The 24,629-nt window shown below is 44.8% G+C and overlaps 1 protein-coding gene across 1 annotated transcript; it reads right to left on the bottom strand.

The window, feature by feature from the left end:
• Positions 1 to 20,922: 20,922 nt before the first annotated feature.
• HESX1 (HESX homeobox 1) lies at positions 20,923 to 22,534 on the bottom strand. The gene is made up of 4 exons (XM_004581561.2): positions 22,270 to 22,534; positions 21,569 to 21,768; positions 21,181 to 21,282; positions 20,923 to 21,077 (listed from the first exon to the last, which is right to left on the bottom strand). Exons 1-4 carry the CDS (start codon positions 22,424 to 22,426, stop codon positions 20,967 to 20,969), a joined length of 570 nt encoding a protein of 189 aa, XP_004581618.1. The 5' UTR covers positions 22,427 to 22,534; the 3' UTR covers positions 20,923 to 20,966.
• Positions 22,535 to 24,629: the final 2,095 nt, after the last annotated feature.

The raw sequence follows: 24,629 nt of genomic DNA, 5'->3' as shown, positions 1-24,629 counted from the left end.
GGCGATAAGCCCTGGTTCTGGAAGCTGAGAGAAAATCCTGGAAGAGAAGAGGGAAATGGAGCAGGGAGAAAGGGCAAGGAGAAGACAAGCCCGCAGGTCCCTATCTGAGTTACTTCTCGGTTCCCAGGGTCTGGTATCCTAGTAGGTACAGCTAACCTGCCAAAAAACAAACAAACAAAAAAACACAAAAAAACTCCCCCCTCCCAAATTTAGAATGTAGCTGAGGATTAAACAGGTAAAATTACCTTAAAATAAATGGTTGCTGAAATGCAAATATAGCCTCCCCCAATCTACCAAGAACTTCACCAGATAAGCGAAATCTTTAATTCAAAGATTGGATGTTATTAGGGGTTAGAGTATCCTATGAAACACAAGAAAGGATAAAATGATTATGGAAATTACTTGTGTCATAAATCATTTTTTTTTCAGCTGAGAATAACTAAAGACTGCTTTCAGGAACGGTGGGTAGAAGTAGAGGGCCAAAATTTCTTATTTATTTTGGGTGCTGTGATAATAATGGAAGTATTGAAGTGCTCTATTCTTCCGGTCCTCCCACCCTCCCTCCCAGCAGGTGCAGGGGGCAAGGGTCCAGGCGCTTTGAGAATTTAGCAGTCTTGGCGTTGGCTTTCTTTTTGGTCCCCTGCCTGCCCCCACCCCAGGCTGCCTGGAGGCCTGCGTCCTTCCCAATTGCCCTGCCTGGAGGCTCCTCCAGAGTTAGCTGCCGCCTGCAAGCTCTTCCTGGCGCCTTCGCCTTGCTGAGAACCCACGTCCCGACTGGAGAAAGACCCAACTGCACACCCTTGAACTGCAGGGCGCGCGTCCCTGCAGTGCGCGGGTCAGCGGTCACTTCCTGTTTTCTCTCCAGGGGGCTACGAAACGCGGGACATCAGGTCACCACGGTGACCGCGAGAGGGCGTGCGCGGTCCAGGTGTGGAGCTCCCACTCGCCCCATCCCCTACCCCAGGAGACGCCGCTGGGCTGCCCCAAGGTGGTTTTTACGCAAAACCCTTCCGGGCGGGGGCAATTACTCTTGTTATCCAGACCTGATTTTGTGAGTGGGAGTAGAACGCAGACTGCAGTAAGAAAACGGGGTTATGCACAAATCGATTTCCCTCACTGCGTGCGAGTTTTGCCTGTGTCAACGACAGAGGGACATGCATGCTGACCTCAGTGAGTTTTTGCTAAAATAAAGTAAGCAAGGAGTTATGAGGGTGAGTGAGCACTACCGCCTGTTGCAGGACGCGCAGGAGGAATTCACCCAGCCTGTCCCAGAAGCAGATGAAACCCAGACAAGAGTTGGTGGGGGAAGGGTGCAGGGGAGGGGTAAGAGGTTAGGGACCTGCACCTCTCTCTTCTTCCAGAGATTTACACTTGGGTAGAATTTGCAGGAGATTAGTGGGTTTGTGGATCAGATCCTGCCCATCAGTCATTCACTCAGCTTTCATGGAGTCCCTGTTTCCTATGAGGGGTTATAATGTAGCAGGGGTCTTTGAGCTACAGGAACACTGTCTGCAACAGGATACCTTTCTAGCAAACATCCCCTGGAGGATGCTGTGACCAGGAAAGAATGAGAAATAGATGGGCTGTTTTCTGAAGAGGTGGTGTCTCCTGTTGCAAGTGTGAGAGTTACTTGAGGGGTGCTGTGGCATAGTAGATCAAATGCCGCCTATGGTGCTGACATTCCATGTGGGCACTGGTTTGAATCCCGATTGTTCCACTTTCGATCTCGCGCTCTGCTTATGGCCTGGGAAAACAGTGGAGTTGAGTCGTTAGGCCTCTGCACCTGCATGAGAGACCCAGAAGAGGCTCCTGGCTTCGGACCAGCCTCTTGCAGCCATTTGGAGAGTGAACCATGGAAGATATCTCTCTGTCTCTCCCTCTCTCTCTCTTTCTGTAACTCTGCCTTTCAAATAAACAAATCTTTTTTTTTTTTTTTAAGTTACTTGAACAAAGAGGAGGAGTAAAGAGAACAGTGTCCCCTGACTAAGGTGAATTGGTGAGACCTTTGGGGGTGTATTTGCAGGACGTCTTGCCATACTTTGAACCTCAGAGTACCCAGCACCCTCTGAGGGGCTTAGGACAGGAATGGGACTATATTTTGAAAGGGTTCCAGTGTCCCACGTACAGAGCACAGGTTTTTGTCTGGCATTTAGCCAACCTTTGATACATACATGTTGAATGAACATATAACCAGGATCATTGCTGAAATCTCAAGTTTCAATGTCTTGAATCCAAGAATTAAGGAAAACCCTGGGGTGACTGGGCCCTGCACTAAAGAGGGAGAAATGGATCTTCCATCTACTGTCTCATTCTATATATGGCTACAGCAGGTCAAAGCCAGGGAGCTGGAACGCCGTGTGCATCTCCCATACGGGTGGCAAGGGCCCAAGTACTTGGACCATCATTCACTGATGTGGATTGAAGGTGGAACAGCCGAGATTCTAGCTGGTACTTTTGTGTGTGTGTGTGTGTGTGTATAAAGATTTATTTATTTTTAGTGGAAAGTCAGATATATAGAGGAGAAGAGAGACAGAGAGGAAAATCTTCTGTCGCTGATCTACTCCCCAAGTGGCTGCACTGGCCGGAGCTGTGCTGATCTGAACCCAGAAGCCAGGAGCCTCTTCTGGGTCTCCCACATGGGTACAGGTCCCAAGGCTTTGGGTCATCTTCGACTGCTTTCCCAGGCCACAAGCAGGGAGCTGGATGGGAAAGCAGGGCAGCTAGGATTAGAATCAGCCCCCTTATGGGATCCTGGCACATGTAAAGCGAGGACTTTAACCACTAGGCTATTGTGCCAGCCCCTCTTATGGCATGGCAGAATAGCAGGAAGTAGCCTAACCTGACGGGCCACCATCCCAGTCTCTGCTTTTTATATTCTTTGATATCATTATGAGTTTAAACGACACGGCTGTGATAAATACCAATGTGCAATCACAATGACTAGCATTTTCATACTCAACTGTTGCCTCTCCAAGCATTTGTTGGGTACATGTTGTATACCAGGTACTGGGAGAATTACTGGATCAAAGTCATGATGTCCTTGCAGAAATTCACCCTCTAGGGCAACCTTTTTCACTTAGCCAGAGCCCCCTGTGCCTGGAAGGTGGCCACAGTGAGTTTCATTCGACAAGGGAAGGATCTGAGAGTCAGGGAAGCCCCTTGCCTTGCTCAGGGACACACAGCTATTCCAGCATCCTGCTGCACCACACACCCACACCTTTCTTTCCTACACGTCATATTCCAAAGGCTGGGTATAAAGAGATGCTAGAAAAAAACTGTGTCGGGCTCGGCAGCATGGCCTAGTGGCTAAGGTCCTTGCCTTGATCCCATATGGCCGCTGGTTCTAATCCCGGCAGCTCCACTTCCTCTCTATCTCTGCTCTCAGTATATCTGACTTTGTAATAAAAATAAAATAAATCTTTAAAAAAAAAAAAAAGAAAAAAACTGTGTCACATAATGCAACGTAATGAATGAAATAAATAAAAAATTTCTGAAACTCCCCCCCCTAAAAAAAGAGATGCTAGAGAAAACATGCCACAAAAGGAGGATTCAGAGAGGCAAAAGAACAAGGAGGAAGCAACTGCAGACAGAGTTTTATAGCTTGACCAGGCCTGCACATGTTAGCGGGGCAGACAGCAGAGAACAGGGCTTCTCAATGCTCTCAGATCAGAAGAGAAGCAAGAGACGCCCGGCGCTCTGTGGATGCTTGCAGGGAGAAAAGCACTCACAATTGAGGAACTCACACACCTGGAGTCTTCCAGTGATAAAAACTCACTATGCACCGTGACTGGTCTCCCTCCCAACCCAAGGCTAGCACACAGCGTGTTCTAAACTTATAAATTGTAGCTAAATGTTGCTAAAGGTGAAGCCAGGAGAGACAAACAGATGGCAAAAATAGCAGCAAAGCAAGACGTTGAGCCAAGTTCACAAGCAATAGGAGCCGGCCACACACCAGCAACAAACAAGCACCTAAGAGCAGGTCCCACGAGAGCCCCAGGCCCCTGCCCAGCCAGGGGCTGCTCTGAGGGTGGACCGGCCTTGGGTCAGCAGCAGCTCCTCACCTGTGCATCCCTAGTAGTGGTGAGATGCCCTGCAGGTTAGCCCCGGGAGGGGTGAAGGCTGCAGGCAGCGTAGAGCAGGGCAGCCTGGCCGTGTCTGGAGAGCTTGGATGATGATTCCACTGGCCTCGTCCAATGCAAATCAATATAGAAATATATTTAAACTGGAAACCTAAAGTAAATTCTTCCATCGCTGCTGGCGGGACTACGTCATGTCTCTCAGTATTTCCCATGGACACTCCAGGCGGTCTCATTTATGGCCTCGGTTGTGTTTCCAGCTTTGTTCGTGACTTCCAAACTGTTCTCCATAAAACTGAGCCGTATGCATGTTGGCTGCTTTCGACACAGTCTGTATCTTGAGAAGTATGCATGTGTGGCTGAGGCCAACACGGAAAATGGCGTGCAGGGCCATAGATTGGGTTCCTCTTTTTAAAAACCTGGTAGCATTTCAAGATCGTTTACAGAAAAAAAAAGTTTTGAAATAATTATAAGCATACAGAAATACTGCAAACATAGTTCAAAGAATACCCATTGGCTATCCACCCAGCTTCCACTAATGTTAACGTTGTATGTAATCATAGTACAGTTATTAAATCCAGAAATCTAGCCTTAACATATTACTGGGTAATCTACAGACCTTATTGGAACATCACCAATCTTCCCACTAATGTCTCATTTTTTTTAAAGATTTATTTATTTTTAATGCAAAGTCAGATATACAGAGAGGAGGAGAGACAGAGACAGAGAGGAAGATCTTCCGTCTGATGATTCACTCCCCAAGTGAGCCACAACGGGCCGGTGCTATGCCAATCCAAAGCCAGGAACCAGGAACCTCTTCCGGGCCTCCCACATGGGTGCAGGGTCCCGAATCTTTGGGCCATCTTCAACTGCTTTCCCAGGCCACAAGCAGGGAGCTGAATGGAAAGTGGAGCTGCTAGGACTAGAACCGGTGCCCGTATGGGATCCCGGGGGTTCAAGGCGAGGACTTTAGCCGCTAGGCCACGCTGCCGGGCCCTAATGTCTCATTTTTTAAAATAAGTTTTTAGGGCCCAGCACGATAACCTAGTGGCTGAGGTCCTTGCCTTGCATGCTCTGGGATCCCATATGGTCGCCGGTTCTAATCTCGGCGGCCCTGCTTCTTGTCTGGCTCCCTGCTTGTGGTCTGGAAGAACAGTGGGGGACGGCCCAAGGCCTTGGGAGCCTGCACCCACGTTGAAAACCCGAAAGAAGCTCCTGGCTCCTGACTTCGGATCGGCTCAGCTCTGGTTGTTGAGGCCACTTGGGGTGTGAATCAGTGGATGGAAAATCTTCTCTCTCTCTCCTCCTCTCTGTATATTTATCTTTGCAATTAAAATAAATAAATCTTTTAAAAAAATAAGTTTTTGAATTTCAGAATAGCTTTAGACTTGCAGAAAAATTGAGAAGATAATTCAAAATTCTTGTACACTCCACACCCACTTTACTTTGTTAGTAACAGATTATTAGGATACATTTGCCTCAGTTGGTAGACCAATATTGACACTTTATATATATATATATATAATTTATTTATTTATTTGAGAAAACAACTTGCCTATCCTCTCACTCCCCAAATGCTTGCAATGACTAGAACTGGGCCGCACTGAAACCAGGGCATAGGAATTCATTCCGCTGGCAGGAATTGAGCTACTTGGGCTGCCTGTCACCCCTACTTGACTGTGTTTGCATTAGCTGGAGTAAGCAGCCATGCATCATGGCGTAGCAAGGTAAGGTGCTGCTGTGATGTTGGCATCTTGTATAGGCACCCTTCTGTGTCACAACTGCTCTGTTTCTGATTGAGCTCCCTGCTTGTGCACCTGGGAAAGTAGCGTGGCCCATGTGCTTGGAACTCTTGCCACCCTGGGGAGACCCTGAGGAAGCTCCTGGCTCCTGGCTTTGCCCTGGCCCAGCTCTGGCAGTTGCTGTCACTGGGGGTATGAACCGGTACATTGGAAGCATCCTCTCTTTGTCCCTCCCCCTCTGTAACTGTAACTCTGACTTTAAAATAAGTAAACAAACCTTTTAAAAGAGGAAGACAAAAGGAAGGAAGATGACAAGAAAATGCAAGAAGAATGAGGATTCGAACCCAGGACTTCAACATAGGACCTTGGCAACCCAAATGGCATCCCAATTTCTTGGCCAAACACCCAGCTCTTTTTTTTTTTTTTTTTTTTTTTTTTTTTTTAAGATTTATTCCATATGAGATCCTGGCATGTGCAAGGCGAGGACTTTAGCTACTAGGCTATGGCACTGGGCCCAAATACCCAACTCCTGGTACACTTTTGTTAGCTCAAGTCCATATTTTATCACAACAGCTTCTGTCTTCAGCTTTCTGCCAGGTAGACCTTGAGAGGCAGTGCTGATGGCTTAGGTCGTTGGGTTCCACGTGGGTAGACCTGGATTGCATTCCCAGCTGCTGACTTTTGCCTCACCTAGCCCCAGCTGTTGTGTGCGTTTGGGAGGGAAGCAACAAATGGGAGCTCCCTTTCTTTCCCTCCTAGGCTCTGTGCAAAAGTCAAGTGGGATGTATTTGAAACGGGGTCTCTTGTCAGTTGGCACTGTTAAACTTGGTCAGCAGAGGGCGATGGAGAGACATTGTAGGGGAAAGGAGACATTGTAGGGGAAAGCCCTGTTTTCTGGGCTCTTGCTCCCTGGCAGGCTCCTGCAGTGGGGGCTGCTCCACCAGCACCCAGTTCCTACAGCATGGGCGGCTTTTTCTGTGCCTGCAGTGCAAGCCATTTCCCCAGCGCCTGACTCCTGCCACCCAGACAGCCTCTCAGACACGAGTTCTGGCAGTGCACAGCAGCTTCCCCAGGCACCCGCTCCAGGGTGGTTTCGTGGGAGAATTCCATCACTGAAATGCATAATCTCACCTTCCCTTGTACAGCTTCCCCAGGCACTATAATATGTGGATTGGCCCCATTGGAGCCCCTTTGTGCCTCAGTGAGGCATGGCTTTGTCCTCGCCAGCAAGGGTCTGGGTCTCTGCCCTGGGGAAGGGGGCTCTTCCTTAACCTGTTCGTCCTAAGTAGTCCTCTTTTATTCCCCTATAGACTCTATATCCCTTCCAATTTTATTTGAAAAGTGTGCAGAGAGAGGAAAAGAAGGAAGAGACCTTCTAGCCACTGTTTCATTCCTCAAAGGCTCACAGTATCCAGGGTTGGCCCAGGCCAAAGCTGAGAATTTAGAACTCATTCTGGATCGCCCATGTGGAGGGCAAAGACCCTACCTGAACCATCACCTACTCTCTCCCAGGATATGCATCTAGCAGGAAGCTGGATCCTGAAGCAGAGCCAGGATTCCAATCCAGACCCTGGCACTTGGGAAGTAGGGGTACCAGGTTGTGTCTTGACAGCTGTGCCCAATGCCTTCAGGGTTATTTCAGAAGGACCTTAAGCCCATTCATGAGAGCTCACCTTTATGACAAACACCACCTGAAGGCTCCGTAGGCCACAGAATAATATCGCCTTGAGGACTAGGATTTCAACATAGGAATTTGGAGCATGAGAGGAGTTAAAAATAGCCCCGGGCCCAGTGTGGTAACCTAGTGGCTAAAGTCCTGTCCTGTCCTTGCATGCACAGGGATCCCATATGGGTGCCGGTTCTAATTCCAGCAGTCCTGCTTTCCATCCAGCTTCCCTGCTTGTGGCTTGGGAAAGCAGTCGAGGATGGCCTTAAGCCTTGGAGGAGATAGAGAGGAAGTTCTTCCGTCCGTTGATTCATTCCCCAAGTGGCTGCAATGGCCGGAGCTGAACTAATCCAAAACCAGGAGCCCTGAGCCTCTTCCAGGTTTCCCATGTGGGTGCCAGGTCCCAGGGCTTTGTGGGCCATCTTCAACTGCTTTCTCAGACCACAAGCAGGGAGCTGGATAGGAAGTGGAGCCACTGGGATTAGAACCAGCGCCGTTATGGGATCCTGGTATGTTCAAGGCGAGGACTTTAGCCACTAGGCCACTGTGCCAGGCCCCTCTCCCCTGCTTCTGTTAAATGTGAGAATCTTTTTATAAAATTAGCCTAACTACAGTTGCTAGTAAAATGATGCAACATAAGTAAAACAGTAATCTAGAATCTCGACTTAATAGTGAACTCCTGCAAGCCCGCATTTGCATGCTACAATCAGTCTTCAGCGACTCCACTCCATCACATTCTGTTGTTGGAGTGTAAAACCGTGTTTTTCCCGGTACACACGCTGTCTGCCTTGTCAGGCAGCAGACCTTTCCCCTGCAGAAAGCAGCTGGTGGCTGAGGGCAGAGTTCAGGTATTCCAGGCCTTTGCTTTCTCTTTCAAGCACGTGATGGCCAAGAAAGGAGGGCTCACCCCAATGATCTATAGACAGGAGTGTAGAGAAATACCCGCAGGTCTGCATTTAGATCATTTTCCCCTGGGGAAAAGTGCAGAACAGAAAACTAGATACTTATCCTTACTACATTTTTAGAAAATTAAGATGAGAATGCATCAGGAAACTTGACTAAGCCACCAAACCGAGACAGAGACGCAAATACAATTAGTAGTCTTGGGCCCGCTGCTCTGAGAATTCTTGGCTAATCCGGAGACATTCAGAGACCTCACGCAGGGAGCCAGGGGCCGCCAGGACACAGGCAGGCGGTTCCGGGCCCCCGCTCTGCTTTTTGTGTAGCTTGGGTTAAGACCAGGCAAAATAAACAATGGAATTTTGTCTAGGCATCACACTCCCTTCTGGGAGGAAATGACTACACTCGTTTAAGTTTCTCTGTTTGGCATGTATTTTCTGGTGTTTTAATTTTGAAATCCCTTAGTCCTCCTCCTGCCTCTGTGCAGGGAAATTACTTGCATCCTCTAACCTTACAGACTCAAAAAGGCTACCTGTTAAAGCTCTTTTTTGACTTGGGAAATTTGCCCAAGCAGCAAAGAAATCTTGATGAGTGGGATGCAGCTTTCCTCTCGTGGAATGCAGATCCCACAGGGCCTGGGATCATAATCTTCTATGCAAGGAGGAAAAGCGCACTAGCGAATCACATATCTGATGTGGTTCTGCTGGTGCAAATGCGTGTGCACTCAGACAAGGTCTAAGCAGACAGTGGGGTCTCTGCATGGGAGACCCATTTCTTCTTGAATTTTCTGGTGCTGTTTAAGTTTTGAATATGGAGAATGTATCACTTTTGCAACAAGGAGAGTATTTTTCACTTTGAAAAAACACAAAAAGGCAGAGGGTAGAGGAACTAGGGGATGGAGCAACTGGAAGATCATAAAACAGGAACAAGAAAAATACAACAACAGGGGCCGAGGTTAGCATTCAAAATCCTCACATACTCCATGGTTTAACACCCTCCCTTCCACGCCCTCCCGTCCATACCCCTGCTTTTTCGCCTGAACCCCGGCAAAGGTTCCCTGTCGTTTTTTTTGAAAGTCAGAGTAAGAGAGAGAGAGAGAGAGATCTCCCCCAGATGCCCACAATGACCAGGGCTGAGCCAAGCCAACTATGGAAGCCAGGATCTCCATCTATGTCTCTCCCACATGAGTGGCAGGTGCCGGAGCACCTGGGCCACTCTCCCCTGCTTTTCCCAGGCCATTCACAGGGAGCTGGATGGGAAGTGAACAGCCAGGATATGAACAAGCACCCATATGGGATGCTAGGGTCACAGTGGGGGCTTTACCTGTTCCTACAGCACGCTGGCTCCTGAGTTCCAAAATCTTGAGCCAACCTGCTGCCTCCCAGTGCATGCAGGAACAAGAAGCTAGAGTCAAGAGGCAGAACTAGAATATAAACGTATCACTTCTTGGTCTTTTGGCCAAGATCAAATGCAGAATACGAATGCAAGTACTCTGATATGGCTTGCTGATACCTTAATAACTGGAGTACCCCTAAGGTAGTTTTCCTGAAATGAAAAATCTGTTAGATTTGCATAGTGGTTTATCAGCTTAACCCTCTCTCTATGGCTCCAGTATCCCATATAGATACTGGTTCGAGTCCTGGCTGCTCCACTTCTGATCCAGCTTCCTTTTATGGCCTGGGAAAGCAGTGAAAGATGGCACAAAGCTTTGGGTCCCTACATGCAAGAGGGAGACACAGAAGGCGCTCCTGGCTCCTGGCTTTGGATTGACTCAGCTGTGGTTGTTGCGGCTACTTGGGGAGTGAATCAGCAGACAGAATATCTTTCTTTGCTTGTCTCTGTAAATCTGACTTTCCAATAAACATAAATAAATCTAAAAAAAAAAAAAAAACGCAACAACCCAGCAACAACAACGAAGCCTGTTTCTGCACAAAAAGACAGTTTACTTAAAAATAAGATAAGATGAAAATGAAAATCTGATTCCTAATTGCCTTTTATGCAACACCTTCAGGGGCTTCCAGTAGCACTCAGATGAAAACTCGGTCTCATTGTTGCACTCAAGACCCTACCCTTCCTGGCCCTTGCGTCTGCATTTCTTGTTCTTTTCACACTTTCTCACTTTGTGGGTAGTTCCCAGAAGTCCCCTGTGTGCCTCAAGACCTTTGTCCTTGCCATTCTCCATGCCCTGACAGCTCTGTCCTCAGCCCTTCCTGTGGTGGGCCAGCCACTCAGAGTCTGTGGGGATCAGCATCTTACATCTCTACTGTACACAGCTCTCATGCAGTCTCAGGTTTCAAAAGCCCTGGGTTATGAAGAGGACTTAAGAGACTGGAAGCTTAAAAAGAAACTGCTGACGGATGTGTGAAATGTGGTTACTCTGCTTCAGCCCTTTGCAAGACAAGGTGGGTTCTCCATGCCATGATGTTGCTCAAGATGCCGCGGCTGGGATGGGTACCTGGTGCAGTGTACGAGATGCCACTCAGGATGCATGGGTCCCATTGTCAGAGCGCTTCCCAGCTCTGCTTCTGCTTCCTGTTAATGCACATCCCCGGAGAGTGAGCAGGTGATGGCTCAAGTAGTTGAGTCCCTGTCATTCATATGGAGACTTAGACTAAGTTCTTGGCGCCAAGCTTTGGCCTGGCCCAATCCTGACTGTTGTGAAAGCTTGTGGAGTAAATCAACGGATGGAAGATATTACTGAGTCTGTGCACTTCTGTAGTTCTGCCATTCAAATAAATAAAAAACAAATAAATGCCCTTTTTAAAAGACTTATTTATTTTTATTGGAAAGTTGGATATACAGAGAGGAAGGTTTTCCCTACACTGACCCACTCTCCAAGTAGCCGCAATGGTCAGTGCTGAGCCAATCCGAAGCCAGGAGCCCAGTGTTCTTCTGGGTCTCTCAAATAGATGCAGGGTCCCAAGGCTTTGGGCCATCCTCGACTGCTTTCCCAGGCCACAAGCAGAGAGCTGGATGGGAAGTGGGGCTGCTGGGATTAGAACTGGCACCTATTGGGATCTCTGCACGTGCAAGGCAAAGACTTTATCCACTACGCTACCGTGCCAGGCCCCCAGATACATGTTTTTTAAAAGGGCAGTGGCCAGCTCTGTGGCATGGCAAGCTGATTCTCTACCTGTGGCTTCAGGAACACCTATGGGTACCAGTCTGGTCCCAGTTGCTCCACTTCCGATCCAGCTTCCTGCTTAAGGCCTGGGGAAAACAGCAATGACCCAAGTGCTTAAACCCCAGTACCCAAGTGGGATATCTGTAAAGACATCCTGGCTCCTGGTTTCAGATCAGCCCAACTTTGGCCATTTGTGGAGTAAACCAGAGGATGGAAGATCTCTCTCTCTCTCTCTCTCTTTTTTCTCATTCTCGCTATATAACTCAGCCTTTCAGATAAAAATACGTAAATCTTTAAAAAAAAAAAAGGCAACAAAAAGTTGGCATTGTGGTTTAGTGGGCAAAGCTGCTGCCTGTGACACTAAAATCCCATATGGCTCTGGCTTTGATGTGGGGCTCAGGGGCAAAGGGGTCACTAAGTCAACAAGATGGCGACTAACAGTCAAGTTCAGTGGGTTGTATGTGGTGAGCAAGATGGCGGTCATGGACAGAGCCCTGGGCAGGGGTCACATTGTTTCAAGGAAACACTGATTGGCCAGGGACATTTGGCTTACCTACCCTTGGCTTATGGGAGGTGGCTTCCGCAGTCCTGCTCCTAGTAATTGGCTCCTAGTTTCTCCCCTCCTGGAATTTCTAAAATTCCTGGCCTGAGGCTATCCATTACCCTATATAAGAATCTGTACTTCACAAATAAACCGGAACTGCTATACAGAACCCCTGTCCCTCTGTTTGTCTCTGCCACGTTGGGAGGCTGGGTGGTGTGCAGCAGGCTCACCCCCTCTGGCAACAGGGTATTAGAGGAATCTGTGGGGGAGACCCCGCAGTTTGAGTCCTGGATGCCTCACTTCTGGTCAGCTCATGGATCATGGCCTAGGAAAACCAGCAGAGGATGATCCAGCTCTTTCAGCTGCTACCCCACTTGGGAGATCTGAAAGATCCTAGCTTCTGACTTCACATCAGCCTACCTCTGGCCCATTCAGCTCCTTTCCTGGTGTTGGTGTTGCCCCTGCAGTGCCATTGCGCCTCCAGAGAACCCATTGCTATCCTGAGTACTTTGTTCAGAGTTCTCGAGTGGTAGATAAGTGGCCATTAGCATTTTGGATGTTTTGTTTGTTTCTAGTTGTCTCTCAAAGTCTACATAAAGCCTGTCTTCTGGAATCCTGAACCACATGGCCTGGCCAATAGTGAGGCTCTACTCTTGAATCTGGCAAAACCAGAGCAGTAGTCCAAAAGTTACAGTCATTGCAATGAACAGGCTTGAGTCCCTTCTTTACTCATAAAGTAGCTGACGAAAGGGATGGCATGAGTCCAACCAGAGTGACTGAGCGATTGAGCAACTGGAAGGCAGCTCTGGTTAGATATCTCTGCACACCAGGGGTGACTCACCCCACAAGATGGGCCTCTTTTCCCAGCATCTCCTTAGCTGACTCCGAGCTTGTGTTCCCTGGATTGTGTACATTGGTCAAAGATGAGCCTGTGCCATCCAGTTCCATCAGCGCCCTCCCCACCCCAGCAGCAGACATCACCCAAGAAACCACAGGACAGTGAGGGAGTGAGGAGCTCCGAGGGCATCATTCCCACAATAGATCCAGACAGCTGTGGCTAGACCTGCTGCTAGCTCTTCACTGACAGGCACTAAAAATTCCCTTCATGCTTCACTGAACGTGAGCTCGGTTTCCTTTCTGGCAACACGAAGAACCCCGACGAAAGCACAGGCCTGAGACTGTTGGGTTGTTCCAAGTTTCCAACTAAAAAAAAAAAAAAAAAAGTACTATTGGCACCAGATTATCTTTGCAATTTAACATGGAGGCCAAGTTTGGAATGCAGTTGAGCAGTTAGAATCCTACAGGCTGAGGGGCTTCTATAAATACTTGGCCAGGCATGAGCTCTTAGAAGTTCTCTTGTGTATGTCACAGTCTTGTGCCACCAAATACTGCTCTCCTATACCCTAAATACACATTGGTGTCTTCAGTTCTAACTCCCTACAGATACGTTCATGCCAACTTTCCTTCCATGCTAAGCAGTTTCCCAACAGGGAGAAACCCAACTCCTAAGACCCTTCATCTTCACTTGTTTGCCCAAACCAATAATATACCGAAAACAGTTTCAGAATTGCTATCCCATACCACTACAAAAAGCAAGCCTGCTAATTAGAGTTCCACATTTGTTGATGGTTCTTTAACTTTTGTCTGAGGGCACATAGCCAAAGCATAGTGTGCAAACTTGTTGGCACTGGTTCTGCCCTACCCCTACCCTGTTTCAACATGTTCATGCCTTCTGTTTGTGTCATCAATTCTGCTTATGCTCAAAAATTTTCTTACATCCTTGTTGGTTCTGTTTTGAGTAATGTTAAGAGCCACAGACTTGCGGGCCTTACTTGACATACCTGACAACCTGTTGCATTGCAAAGCCTGCCTTGGGCAAGCAGGGCCACAGCAAGCAGGATATTAGGCCAGAACATCCTGTGTAAAGCAAGTGGAATAGAACCTCCACCCTTGTTCCTGTTCAGATGATTAGGTTCCTCCCCGTTTCAATATAGATGATTAGTTCCTTCCCTGCTTCAATAAAGATAACTACTTCCAGGAAACCCCTCCCCTTCCCCTCCTCCCCTAGAGAAGAAGGTATATATATGAAGAGTAAAATAAAGAGCAAGAGGCACTCTTTTCCACCAAGTACGTGTGTTGGTGTGTTTCTTGGGCTAGCAGCCTGGGGCTAGCAGCCCGGCATTCCCAGTCCACCCTCAGGATTTGAGCGTTGTGTCTTGCAGTTCCAGACAGAGTAAGTGAAACTTTACTGTAGATCTGAGAACCAAACTAGGCATGAAGGGCCTAGGCAGACAAAGGAAACAGCTGCCCCATTCCTTCTGCCCTGTAAATGTGATCCCACCACACCCCCCTACTCCTTGAAGGAAATTATTTCATTTTCCTATTATACTTCCTACATCTCAGGTAAGCAGGTTAAGCCACTGCCTGCAATGCTGGCATCCCACGGGGCACCAGTTTGAGTCCCAGCTGCCCCACTTCTGATCTAGCTCCCTGCTATTGCATCGGGGAAAGCAGCAGAGGTTGGCCCAAGTGTTCGGGCCCCTGCATTCATGCAGGAGACCTGAATGCGGTTCCTGGCTCCAGGCTTCAGCCTGGTACAGCACTGGCTGTTGCTGCAATTTAGGGAGTGAACCAGTGGACAAAACATCTCCTTCTGCATCTCTTCCCTGTCTCTCTGTAACTCGACCTTTCAAGTAACTTTTAAAATAGTTATTTAAACATTCTTTTATGAATACAAGACTTTCAATGTTATTTCTTTCTTCTTGGGTGAATTTTAGTAGTTTGTAGAGCTGATCATTTTCTTTTTATTTTATTTATTTATTTTTTATTGTTGTTTTATGATACAGTTCCATAGGCTCTGGGATTTCTGAGCTCCCTCCCCAAGTAAGTTTCCTCCCCCACCCCAATCATTTTCTTATAAGCAACTGAATTTATGTATGTAGAGTTGCTCACAATATTCCCTACTCTCTTAATATTAATAGTTACAGCCTCTCATTCCTGACATCAGAAATTGTATCTTTTTTTTTCTTTGTTACCTAGATTAAGGCTTGTCAATTGTATTCATAATTTCTTTTTTTTTGCATTTAAAAAAAGATTTATTGATGGAATTTTTTTAAAAATTTATTTTTTTATTACGAAGTCTTCCTCTCTGTCTCTCCTCCTCTCTGTATATCTGACTTTGCAATACAAATAATAAATCTTTAAAAAAAAAGAGATTTATTTATTTGTATTGCAAAGTCAGATATACAGAGAGGAGGAGAGACAGAGAGGAAGATCTTCCATCCGATGATTCACTCCCCAAGTGAGCCACAACGGGCCAGTGCGCACCGATCCGATGCCGGAAACCTGGAACCTCTTCCAGGTCTCCCACGCAGGTGCAGGGTCCCAATGCATTGGGCCGTCCTCGACTGCTCTCCCAGGCCACAAGCAGGGAGCTGGATGGGAAGTGGAGCTGCTGGGATTAGAACCGGCACCCATATGGGATCCCGGGGTGTTCAAGGCGAGGACTTTAGCCGCTAGGCCACGCTGCCGGACCCTAAATAAATCTTTTTTAAAAAGTAATATTATAATATGGGATGTGGAAATCATAAATCATTATAATAAAAATATCCCAGACTAGGTTTCTTTATCTTCAAGGTGGGTCAGCTATTTCCATTGCCTTTGCAGAAGTATTGTGACAGTGAAATGGGAGACTTCATGAGAAGTGCCAATATACAGCTCCTGGCAGTACGTCCTTAGTCCATTGACACCGATATGACAAAGCACCTGTTGATTTATAAACAACTGAAATTGATTTCTCCCAGTTCTGGAGGCTGAGGCGTCCAAATTTAAAGTATGGGCAAGGCAGGATGTTTGGGTTAGCGGCTGGGACTTTTGTGTCCCACATCTCATTGCCTGGGTTTAGAGCCTTCTTCTGGCTCCTGACTTCCAACTGCCTGCTGACATGGACCTCGTGGCGCGGTGGTGATAGTTTGAGTACCTGGATCTGCGCTGTTCCCAGCTGGTCTGGATTGAGATCCTGGTTCTTAGTTTTGGCCTTAGCTCCAGCTGCTCAATCCTGTCTGTCACAGGCATTTGGTCAGTGTACCATTGGATGCTTCTGTCTTTGTTCCTATTTTTTTTTTTTAATTAAAACATGGATATCTGTGGTGTCTGCTGAGGGCTTACTTCCTGGTGTACAGCTGGTTTGCTGTTGTATTCTCACATAGGAGAAGAGAAAAGGGAGCCCTCGTTGGGGGGAGGTTCTTTTTTAGAGGGATACCAATCCCATTAATAAGACTTTCAAGAAAAAAAATAAGGCTTTCACCTTCATAACCCAATAACCTCCTAAAGACCTCCCACTTTCAAATATCAAGTTGGGGAGGCTCCCAGGGACATGAATATTCAGTCTCTAATAAGCATTTAGCAAATGGTGGCATTATTGCTTTTAGTATTAGTGCCATCATATTTTTATGATTTGGTGAATGACTTGTTCCAGTCATTACGATTGTTATGTAACAGAAAAATGGATGGGCCAAAAAGTGCAATAAAGATGAGTAAATCATAAACTATCAAGACACTAGGTGATCACAAGAATGAGAAGATATCAGATAAAGCAATGGAAAATACAGAGGAAATGACCAATCTGACTTAAAAAATGTGGAAATATCTGTCTACCAAATTATGAAATCCCAAGGCAAGTTTTAAGGTGCTTGGTGAGGTGGTTAAGATGCTCTTTGGGGTTCCCGCATCCCATATTGGGATCTCTGGATTGAAATCCTGGCTCCATGCCTGATTCCAGGTTCAGGATGCTCACCCCTAGGAGTGCTAGCTCAGACACTTGGGTCTCTTCCATTGTGTGGGAGAATTCCAAGGTCCTGACTTTCTAGGAGTCACCAGTTGACTTTTGGTGTCCTGGTTTGGGCCTGACTCAATTCTGGCTATTCTATTTGGGGAGCCACCAGATGGAAGGTCTCTTTCTTTTTCTGGTGTTCACATAAATAAAAAAGAAAAATTTGAGTCAAAATGTGGTAATTAAATGTTAACTTTATAAAGAACTAGTTACATAGTGTGGGCCTTAAGGATTTTTATATACTCTTAAACTCCGATTGACAACTCATTCATCACAGGTCTGTGGATGAACTTGGGGGTGGCAAATGTAGCCAGGTATGGCTGGTCTTGGCTCTAGGCTGCATGAGAGCTGAGTTCAGGTGGACTTCCAGGTTCTCACTTTGGAGCTAGCCCAAAGGGACAGCAGGTTAAGTAGGTGCATGGTTATTTGCAAGCTTATGATGTGGTAAATAGGATATGAGGTATGGTGTCATTTATTTAATTGAAATGACCTTGTCGTAAAATTTCAGTTAAAGGAGACAATGTACTAGGCCGTCCTAGGAGTCCCGAAGGAAGAGACCAGATGCCAAGATCCTGTTTGTTGGTGACTTTGCACCAGACAGAATGTAAGCAATTAGCCAGAAGCTTAACAAGAAACATTTTTAGGCTGGAGGTTCGTTTGTGGTGTTCAGTATAATGCCCGCTGACACCAACAGTCTTGCCACGGTACCAGTAGGAAAAAAGGCAGTGGACAGAAACAAAAAAATTAGAGGAAAAGGGAAAGTGGTAAATCTGATGAGGTGGAGGGGTAAGAGCCAGTGAGTCCTGCCTCAGCTGCTCCAAGAGGCAAGACAGTCAACATGAACATGAATAAGGACAGCGAGCCACTGTTTGTCACATTGTGATTTGGGTGCCACATCATGTCCATTAACCAACACATGGCTCCCTACCTGCAGAAGCAGGCTCAAGGCCCAGACTGCCAATGCTGTGTGAGGGGTTCATAAAGGAGGGTTTATGCCATGAGTGTGGTGTGTGATCAGGTGAAAGCAGCTATTCACACTAATGAACTCAGATGGCTGACCACCAGCATGCACATTGTTTTCACCCACACTCTGTAGTGATGGGGTTTGTCAGGCTGGCTTCACAGGAGACAAATGCCATTACCAGAGAACAAATAACCTTATTTAGGCAGTGGGCAGATAATAGAGACGCTCCAGGTATTAGCCTGACTGCATTAGTTTGATTTGTTACTCCTGTTCACTTGTCCTGGGCATTAAAGGAGACAAAGGCCTGGAATTACCAGGAGCAGAGATAAGCTGTGGATTAGAACCTGTGGGTTTTGAGGGAAAGATAATTCCATTTTGGTTTTTCATGGCCATTTTCATTTTGTCTGATTGTTCCTTAAAAGTCGTTTGTTTTCCCCCTGAATATCATTGTATTTACTTCAAATTATTATCCAACTATAATTCTAAAAATACTGCTAATTCATGATTCCCTTTCACAAGATCAGCCGCCATCTTTGAGGTTTTTTTAAAAGGATTTTGGGGAAACACACAGTGATCCTGTTTATAATTTTGCTTCTTGGATGGTCTTCTGTATTATGAGATTCTGTCAGTAGTATCAGAAAATATAAATGGAGAAGTATAGTACATTTAAATTTACTTCCTTAACATTACAAATTGTTACTACTTTCCTTTATTTGACTTCTTTTTTTTAAAGACATATTTTTATTGCATTTCATTTTTTTAAATTAATTACATGGCATGATGTGATACATTTTTTATGCACTGGGATTCCCCTCGTCCCTCCCCACACCCTCCCCCCACGCGGATTGCTCCACCTTGTTGCATTTCCATAGTTCAAATTCAGTTGACATTCTTTCATTGGAGGTATTTACCAAGCATAAAGTCCAGCATCTTATTGTCCTGGTAAGTTCAATGGTTTCTTGGTGAGACCATCTCTGTTGACTTCTAAAGGTTATTTGTTCCCATTATAAGGATCATTTATACTATATGATTTTAAAGTTTCAAATATACAACACTAGTTACAAATATATTTCAGTTGTAAGCAAAGTTTAATTTTAAGACTATTTGAATCAGCCATACAAAATTACAACTGGAAAACACTGAGATAGTAATTCCAGAACTAGGATGTTTGTCTTCTTACTAGATTTTATAGGTAAACTAGGCTGAAAGAACTCAATATCCGTCTCCTACATGTGTGTCTCAGAATAAAGTACTTGAGGCATCACCCGCTGACTCACAGGTTGCACATCTGTTGGAAGCTTGATTTAGGAGATGAGCCAGGACTCAAGCCCGGATACTCCAAAGTGGGGTGTAGGCATCCCAAGACACACAGCTCTCCCTGATCTCTGTAAAGATTTATTATGTATTTGAAAGGCAGAGTGACAAAGATCATTCATCTATTGATTCACTTCCCAAATGACAGCAAGAAAGAACAGAAACGGAGTGTGGAAGGAGTGGGAAGGGAGGTGTGTGTGTGAGGTGGGGGGCATCAATATAAACAGAGTTGAAACACAGTGGACAAAAGTCACAGTGCTCAAGCTAAAGTTTCAGAAAAACCCACCCACTTAGGACTTCCATTAACTGGAAAACAAATACCCAATTTTTAGCGGGGAAAATTCCCTTTTTGTCATGCATCTTATCCTTAGATCCATCTTTAAGTGGTAAGTAAATTGGGAAAACGGGAAATGAAAACAAGTCATTTCTTGTGGCTTAGGAAATGTCCCTTTTATCACCAATAACAACAAGGGTATTTGAAAAAGTTTACAGAATATGGAATTGAAAGGCACGTTTTTTGAACCTCTTGAATGTCACAGATCTTCAAAAAGTTCATAAAAATATCTATGATGAAAAAACTCTGCATAAATGAAAAAATGTTTTTAAGCAAAATAGCTTGCCTTTCAAATCCATTTTCCATGAACTTTTTGAAGTCCTCTTGTGTGTAAAAACACATAACAATAAGACCAGCCATTCTACCTTCTCAGCCCAGGTAACACTGTAACAAAATATGCTGATGACTGGACTCATTAAACCAGAAACAGATAGAAGCCAGATAACCAATATCATTTTAATGAAGTAAATGAACCATAAAGCTACTTACATTTTGCATTTATTTGCTGCTATTGTGCAACATACTGCCAATGGTGAATATGACAGCTGCTGTTTTTATGTCTCTGACATAGTAACTCGGCTAAAAACCCAACAACTTGAAATTGTCATGCTATCAGGATATTTTAATATTTGGTGAGCTAACTATTACTGCTTATGCCATAAATCATGAAACCCTGAAATTGATAAATAAATCACATCTGTAACACAGTTAAGCAATATCATGTTTCACAATGCACTTGAAGTAAACTAGTTAAAATAAACCACACTTTTGTTCTTCAGAGTATTTTGCATGAAATAGTTTGTGAATAGAATCCAACTGGTAGAATGCATTCGTCACAAGTTTATCGGTCTTGGTGAATTATTTTCTAAGAGTAACTGTGCTCACTTAAAAAATAGCTGGCTTGGGCCCGGCGGCGTGGCCTAGCGGCTAAAATTCTCGTCTTGAAAGCCCCGGGATCCCATATGGGCGCCGGTTCTAATCCTGGCAGCTCCACTTCCCATCCAGCTCCCTGCTTGTGGCCTGGGAAAGCAGTTGAGGACAGCCCAATGCATTGGGACCCTGCACCCGCGTGGGAGACCTGGAAGAGGTTCCTGGTTCCCGACTTCGGATCAGCTCAGCACCGGCCTGTTGCGGCTCACTTGGGGAGTGAATCATCGGATGGAAGATCTTCCTCTCTGTCTCTCCTCCTCTGTGTATATCTGGCTGTAATAAAATGAATAAATCTTTAAAAAAAAAAATAGCTGGCTTTTCTAAATATGCTTATTTTAAAAAATATAGGAAAGATCTTTATTATGACTAAAAGTGCCCAAATATAATACGTACCATGCTGTAACAGTAATTATTTATACTACATTTTTAGAAAAAAATACATATACAGATTAAATGCAGGAAAAGAAAGCACATTTTAAACAGCTGATTTCTCCCTTCATTGGTTCTTCGTGGTGTGTTCTTGGAAGATCATTTCACTCGTTTAGTTTTCTATCTGCTCCAAAACATTTGTGTTGAAATTTTTTTTTGCCCTTAGAAACTGCGTTTCTCTGTGGGACCTTTTCAGCTTTGCACGTCGATTTTGGAACCAAATCTAAAATTAAGAGGAAAAAAAAAAAGATCTCAGAAATACTCAAAATGTTATACTATTCTTCACATTTCAACCATCATAAGCAGAAATTCAGTTGGAAAACTACCTGGATTCTGTCTTCTTCAAGATCCAATTTTTGAGCTAAATCCTCTCTGATATCAATACCAGGGTAGCAGTTTACTCTAAAGACGTTTTCCAACACTTCAATCTAAGTATAAGGAAATAAGTTGTTAAAAGGTTTATATCCAAGAGGTCACCAAAAACAGGCTTTTTGAACTTATCTAGCAAAATAATTGCATTCAAATCTTTGACAGCTAATTGGAAAACCTGTTAAAGGATGATTCAGAGACTGTTCAAAAATGATACAGCTTATAGATTCATCAATAAGGCTTCTATCTGCAATCCTAAAATGAATGGTTTTTTTTTTTTTTCCCACAGAGCATCAATCCAGACCTTTTCATTATCATTATTTAATTAAAAAATTTTTTTCCCACCTGATTTTGAGTAAAAGCAGTCCTTGGTCTTCGGCCTCTATACCAACTCAACTCTCTTTTCAAAGAGACTCTCTCTGAGGCTGGAAAGTAATTTTCATATTTTGAAACTCTTTCTTCTGGCATTGGGTGATCCACCATGCATGGAAATGATATCCCATTGGGAAAATCTGGGACATGTGACCGTGAGTTAGCATCCTTCCCTAAGACCAGAAAAATAAACCCCATCTTAGATGGCCAATCCAATGTTTCCTAAAGCTCTGGAAGTGATTTTATTTTAGAACCTTGTCTTTCAATTTTCTAGTGGAATCATTCTGGCTTTCTTGACACAATTGCCTTCTACTCTACCTAAAGTCAAAAAACAAACAGAAAGAACCTGCCTTGGTGATCAGTAACAATGTGACTTCTGAACATCATTTGTTTTTCCGGTGAGAACAGCGTGAGGCCATCCAAGGTGTCCAATAGACATTGAGAGATCTACAGATTGTTGGCAGTTAATGACAGTGACTTCTACACACTTGCATCAAAAGCTTATAATTCTTTCCATCTCCCACATGGCCCGGCTGGAGGCATTAAAGGTCCCAGACACTTCATTGTTTAAAGGACAAACCCATGGATGCAGTCTATGTAGTATGAAATCAAGGCCAAATTAAACACAACCAATGAAAAAACAATGAGCTTTTAAGTCACTCCTTGGGACCTACCTAAGGAGCTGCAGGTGTCCGCCCATGGCCTGTGGGGCTCCACTGTTGGAAGGACGTCTTTCTTTTGGTCCAGTCCTAAGATGCTCTCAATTGAGAAGGAGCAGGATGAGGGTTTGCCTTCCGCCAGCCGAGCCCCTTCCTGAAGACTGGGAGACATCCTCTCTTGGGCTGCACAGCCTCAGCTCCAGCCTCTCTCGCCTCTGCTCAACTTGTACAGGGCTGGGATCTTCCTGCAGTTCACGTTAAAGCTTTGTGGACAAGGGGGCTGGATTTAGAACGTTGTCCTTAATTAAAATCCTGTCTTAGAAAGTTTTAGCATGTCAATGAACACTTGCCCAGCCAGCAGCTTAAGGAGTTAATTGTTTATTTGTTTGCAAGTAATTAGCAACTAATGGCTACGCCAGGGGGGCCACCTACAGGGAGAAAAAGTGTTATCTCTCCTAAGCAGAACACCGACTTAACTTTCTTGAAAGAAGTGATGCACAAATGTTGCGGTCCTCTTTTATTTGAAATCATTAATGTATAAAATCATGCTTTTTTTTTTCTTAATGCACAAGTTTATACTTTCATGGGCTCTGGTTACCTACACGTACAGGCAAGATAGGCGAGTAGTCAAGAAATAATCTAATTTAAGTGAATTTTCTTCTAAGGAAATTGGAAAAATAATAATCTCTTAATGCTATTATGGCAATTCTGATGAAAATGACTGGTTTTCATATGCATATGGAATAGTGAATGTTGTCCATGAAAACACAATAGTGTTTGGAGTGTAGCATTCTGGAAAAGGTTGGCGGTGTTATTAACACTGAGTGTAATTGTCTTCCAAGTGCATGGATTAATTCGTAGGAATATTTGCACCAAGTATTTTAAGTAATTAAGGCACTGATTCATTTCCTTCATGTTTTAAATGAGAACAATACAAGCATCATGTGTAACCACGTCCAAATAGCATATGGCTATTTAAACCAAAGAGAATCATTTCTTTTTCTACCAGTTATTTCGGGGAGGGGAGGATGAGCACAGTTCATTGTATTTCTTTTTTTAAAAAAATTTTTCCATTTTTTAATTATATTTTTGACAATCTTTACATAGTTAATTAGGGTGAAAAGGTTCAAGGGCTACAGGATCATTGTATTTCTTAAGAAGAAATTTCTGGGTTGCTCTGAGGAACTGAAGTGAGCCTGGAAGATTCTGAGAAGATGATAAGACTTGGAAAAGGTAAACAGGGAGAGGATAATTTAATCACCCTGAGAAAACTTTGGCAATTTTCCCTCTTTCCCCCTCAAAAAGTGAAATACTCATAGTTGTGTCCTCGTCCATCTCTTCTTTCAGGACCATCCTGAAGACACATTTACGTGTTCTGCTTTACCTGTCCATAAAGCATCTTTTTTCCCCTGGGAAAGAGGCTAGGGCTCAACTATATCAAATTCATATCATGAGGTCATTATGCTAAATCCCTCAACCTCCAAGCCCCTGAGTGTACAAATGGTCTCCCATATAGACCATGAGCAGACACAGCTAACAGTGGCTTCAAAAGCACATGAGGATGTGGGAAACACTCGGGATGAATAAACCCCATGAACACTTACACAACTAGTGGACCTGTTGTCTAGATGTCAGAAGTAAAGACGCTCCAGGAGCGTGGGAATTGAGGACCTTCCCAGGTTTGTTTCTTTCCTTTCAAACATTCACTCGATCCACTGCTGGTTCAACACCTCCTCCACATCAGAAAACCGAATAAGGTCCTTGCCTACATAAACCGTTAACCAACAGTGCAGGATGAGGTGAGGAAATGTAGACAGGCCATCCACGACAAGGATAAGTCAATTCTGGAGTATGTTAGTTGACAGTGACTACAGGGCAAGGACATAGGTGAACCTGGTGCTGTGACTGCAGAAGGGGCAGGTAAAAACCAGGGCAGGACTCTGAGAATCTCACCCCCACAACTCTGTGCCCCTGGGGCGCCAAGCACAAGGATGCTCCAGCAGGTGCCCCAGCAACTCTGGCTTGCTAATTTCTTTCCATAAAAATGAGGACATATCAATGTTTTCATTCATCTTGAACTAATTTTACTTGGATTTACATAAAACTACATTCTATAAGGATGACTCAGAGAAATAGAAGGAAGGAATGTCTCTAAAAATTTAGGGGAAATGGTTTCTTGTCTATTCATCCTACATCTACACACTTCATGTGTGCCAGACAGCAATCAAAGATAGTTGCAATCCGTGCAAAATGAATATGGTAATTTTAGAGAGTGATGAGAAATAAATAAAGAGAAACACGAGTGTGAGGTTGATGTAGTGCAGTGGGGCAGGCTGTCTAAGCACAGGAGCTAGGAAGGCCGATTCAGGAGGTGG

This window comes from Ochotona princeps, chromosome 21 (assembly GCF_030435755.1).
Source record: "Ochotona princeps isolate mOchPri1 chromosome 21, mOchPri1.hap1, whole genome shotgun sequence".
Classification (NCBI taxonomy): Eukaryota; Metazoa; Chordata; class Mammalia; order Lagomorpha; family Ochotonidae; genus Ochotona; species Ochotona princeps.
Note: the sequence above shows the minus strand (reverse complement) of the source record. Positions and strands in the feature narration are given on the sequence as shown.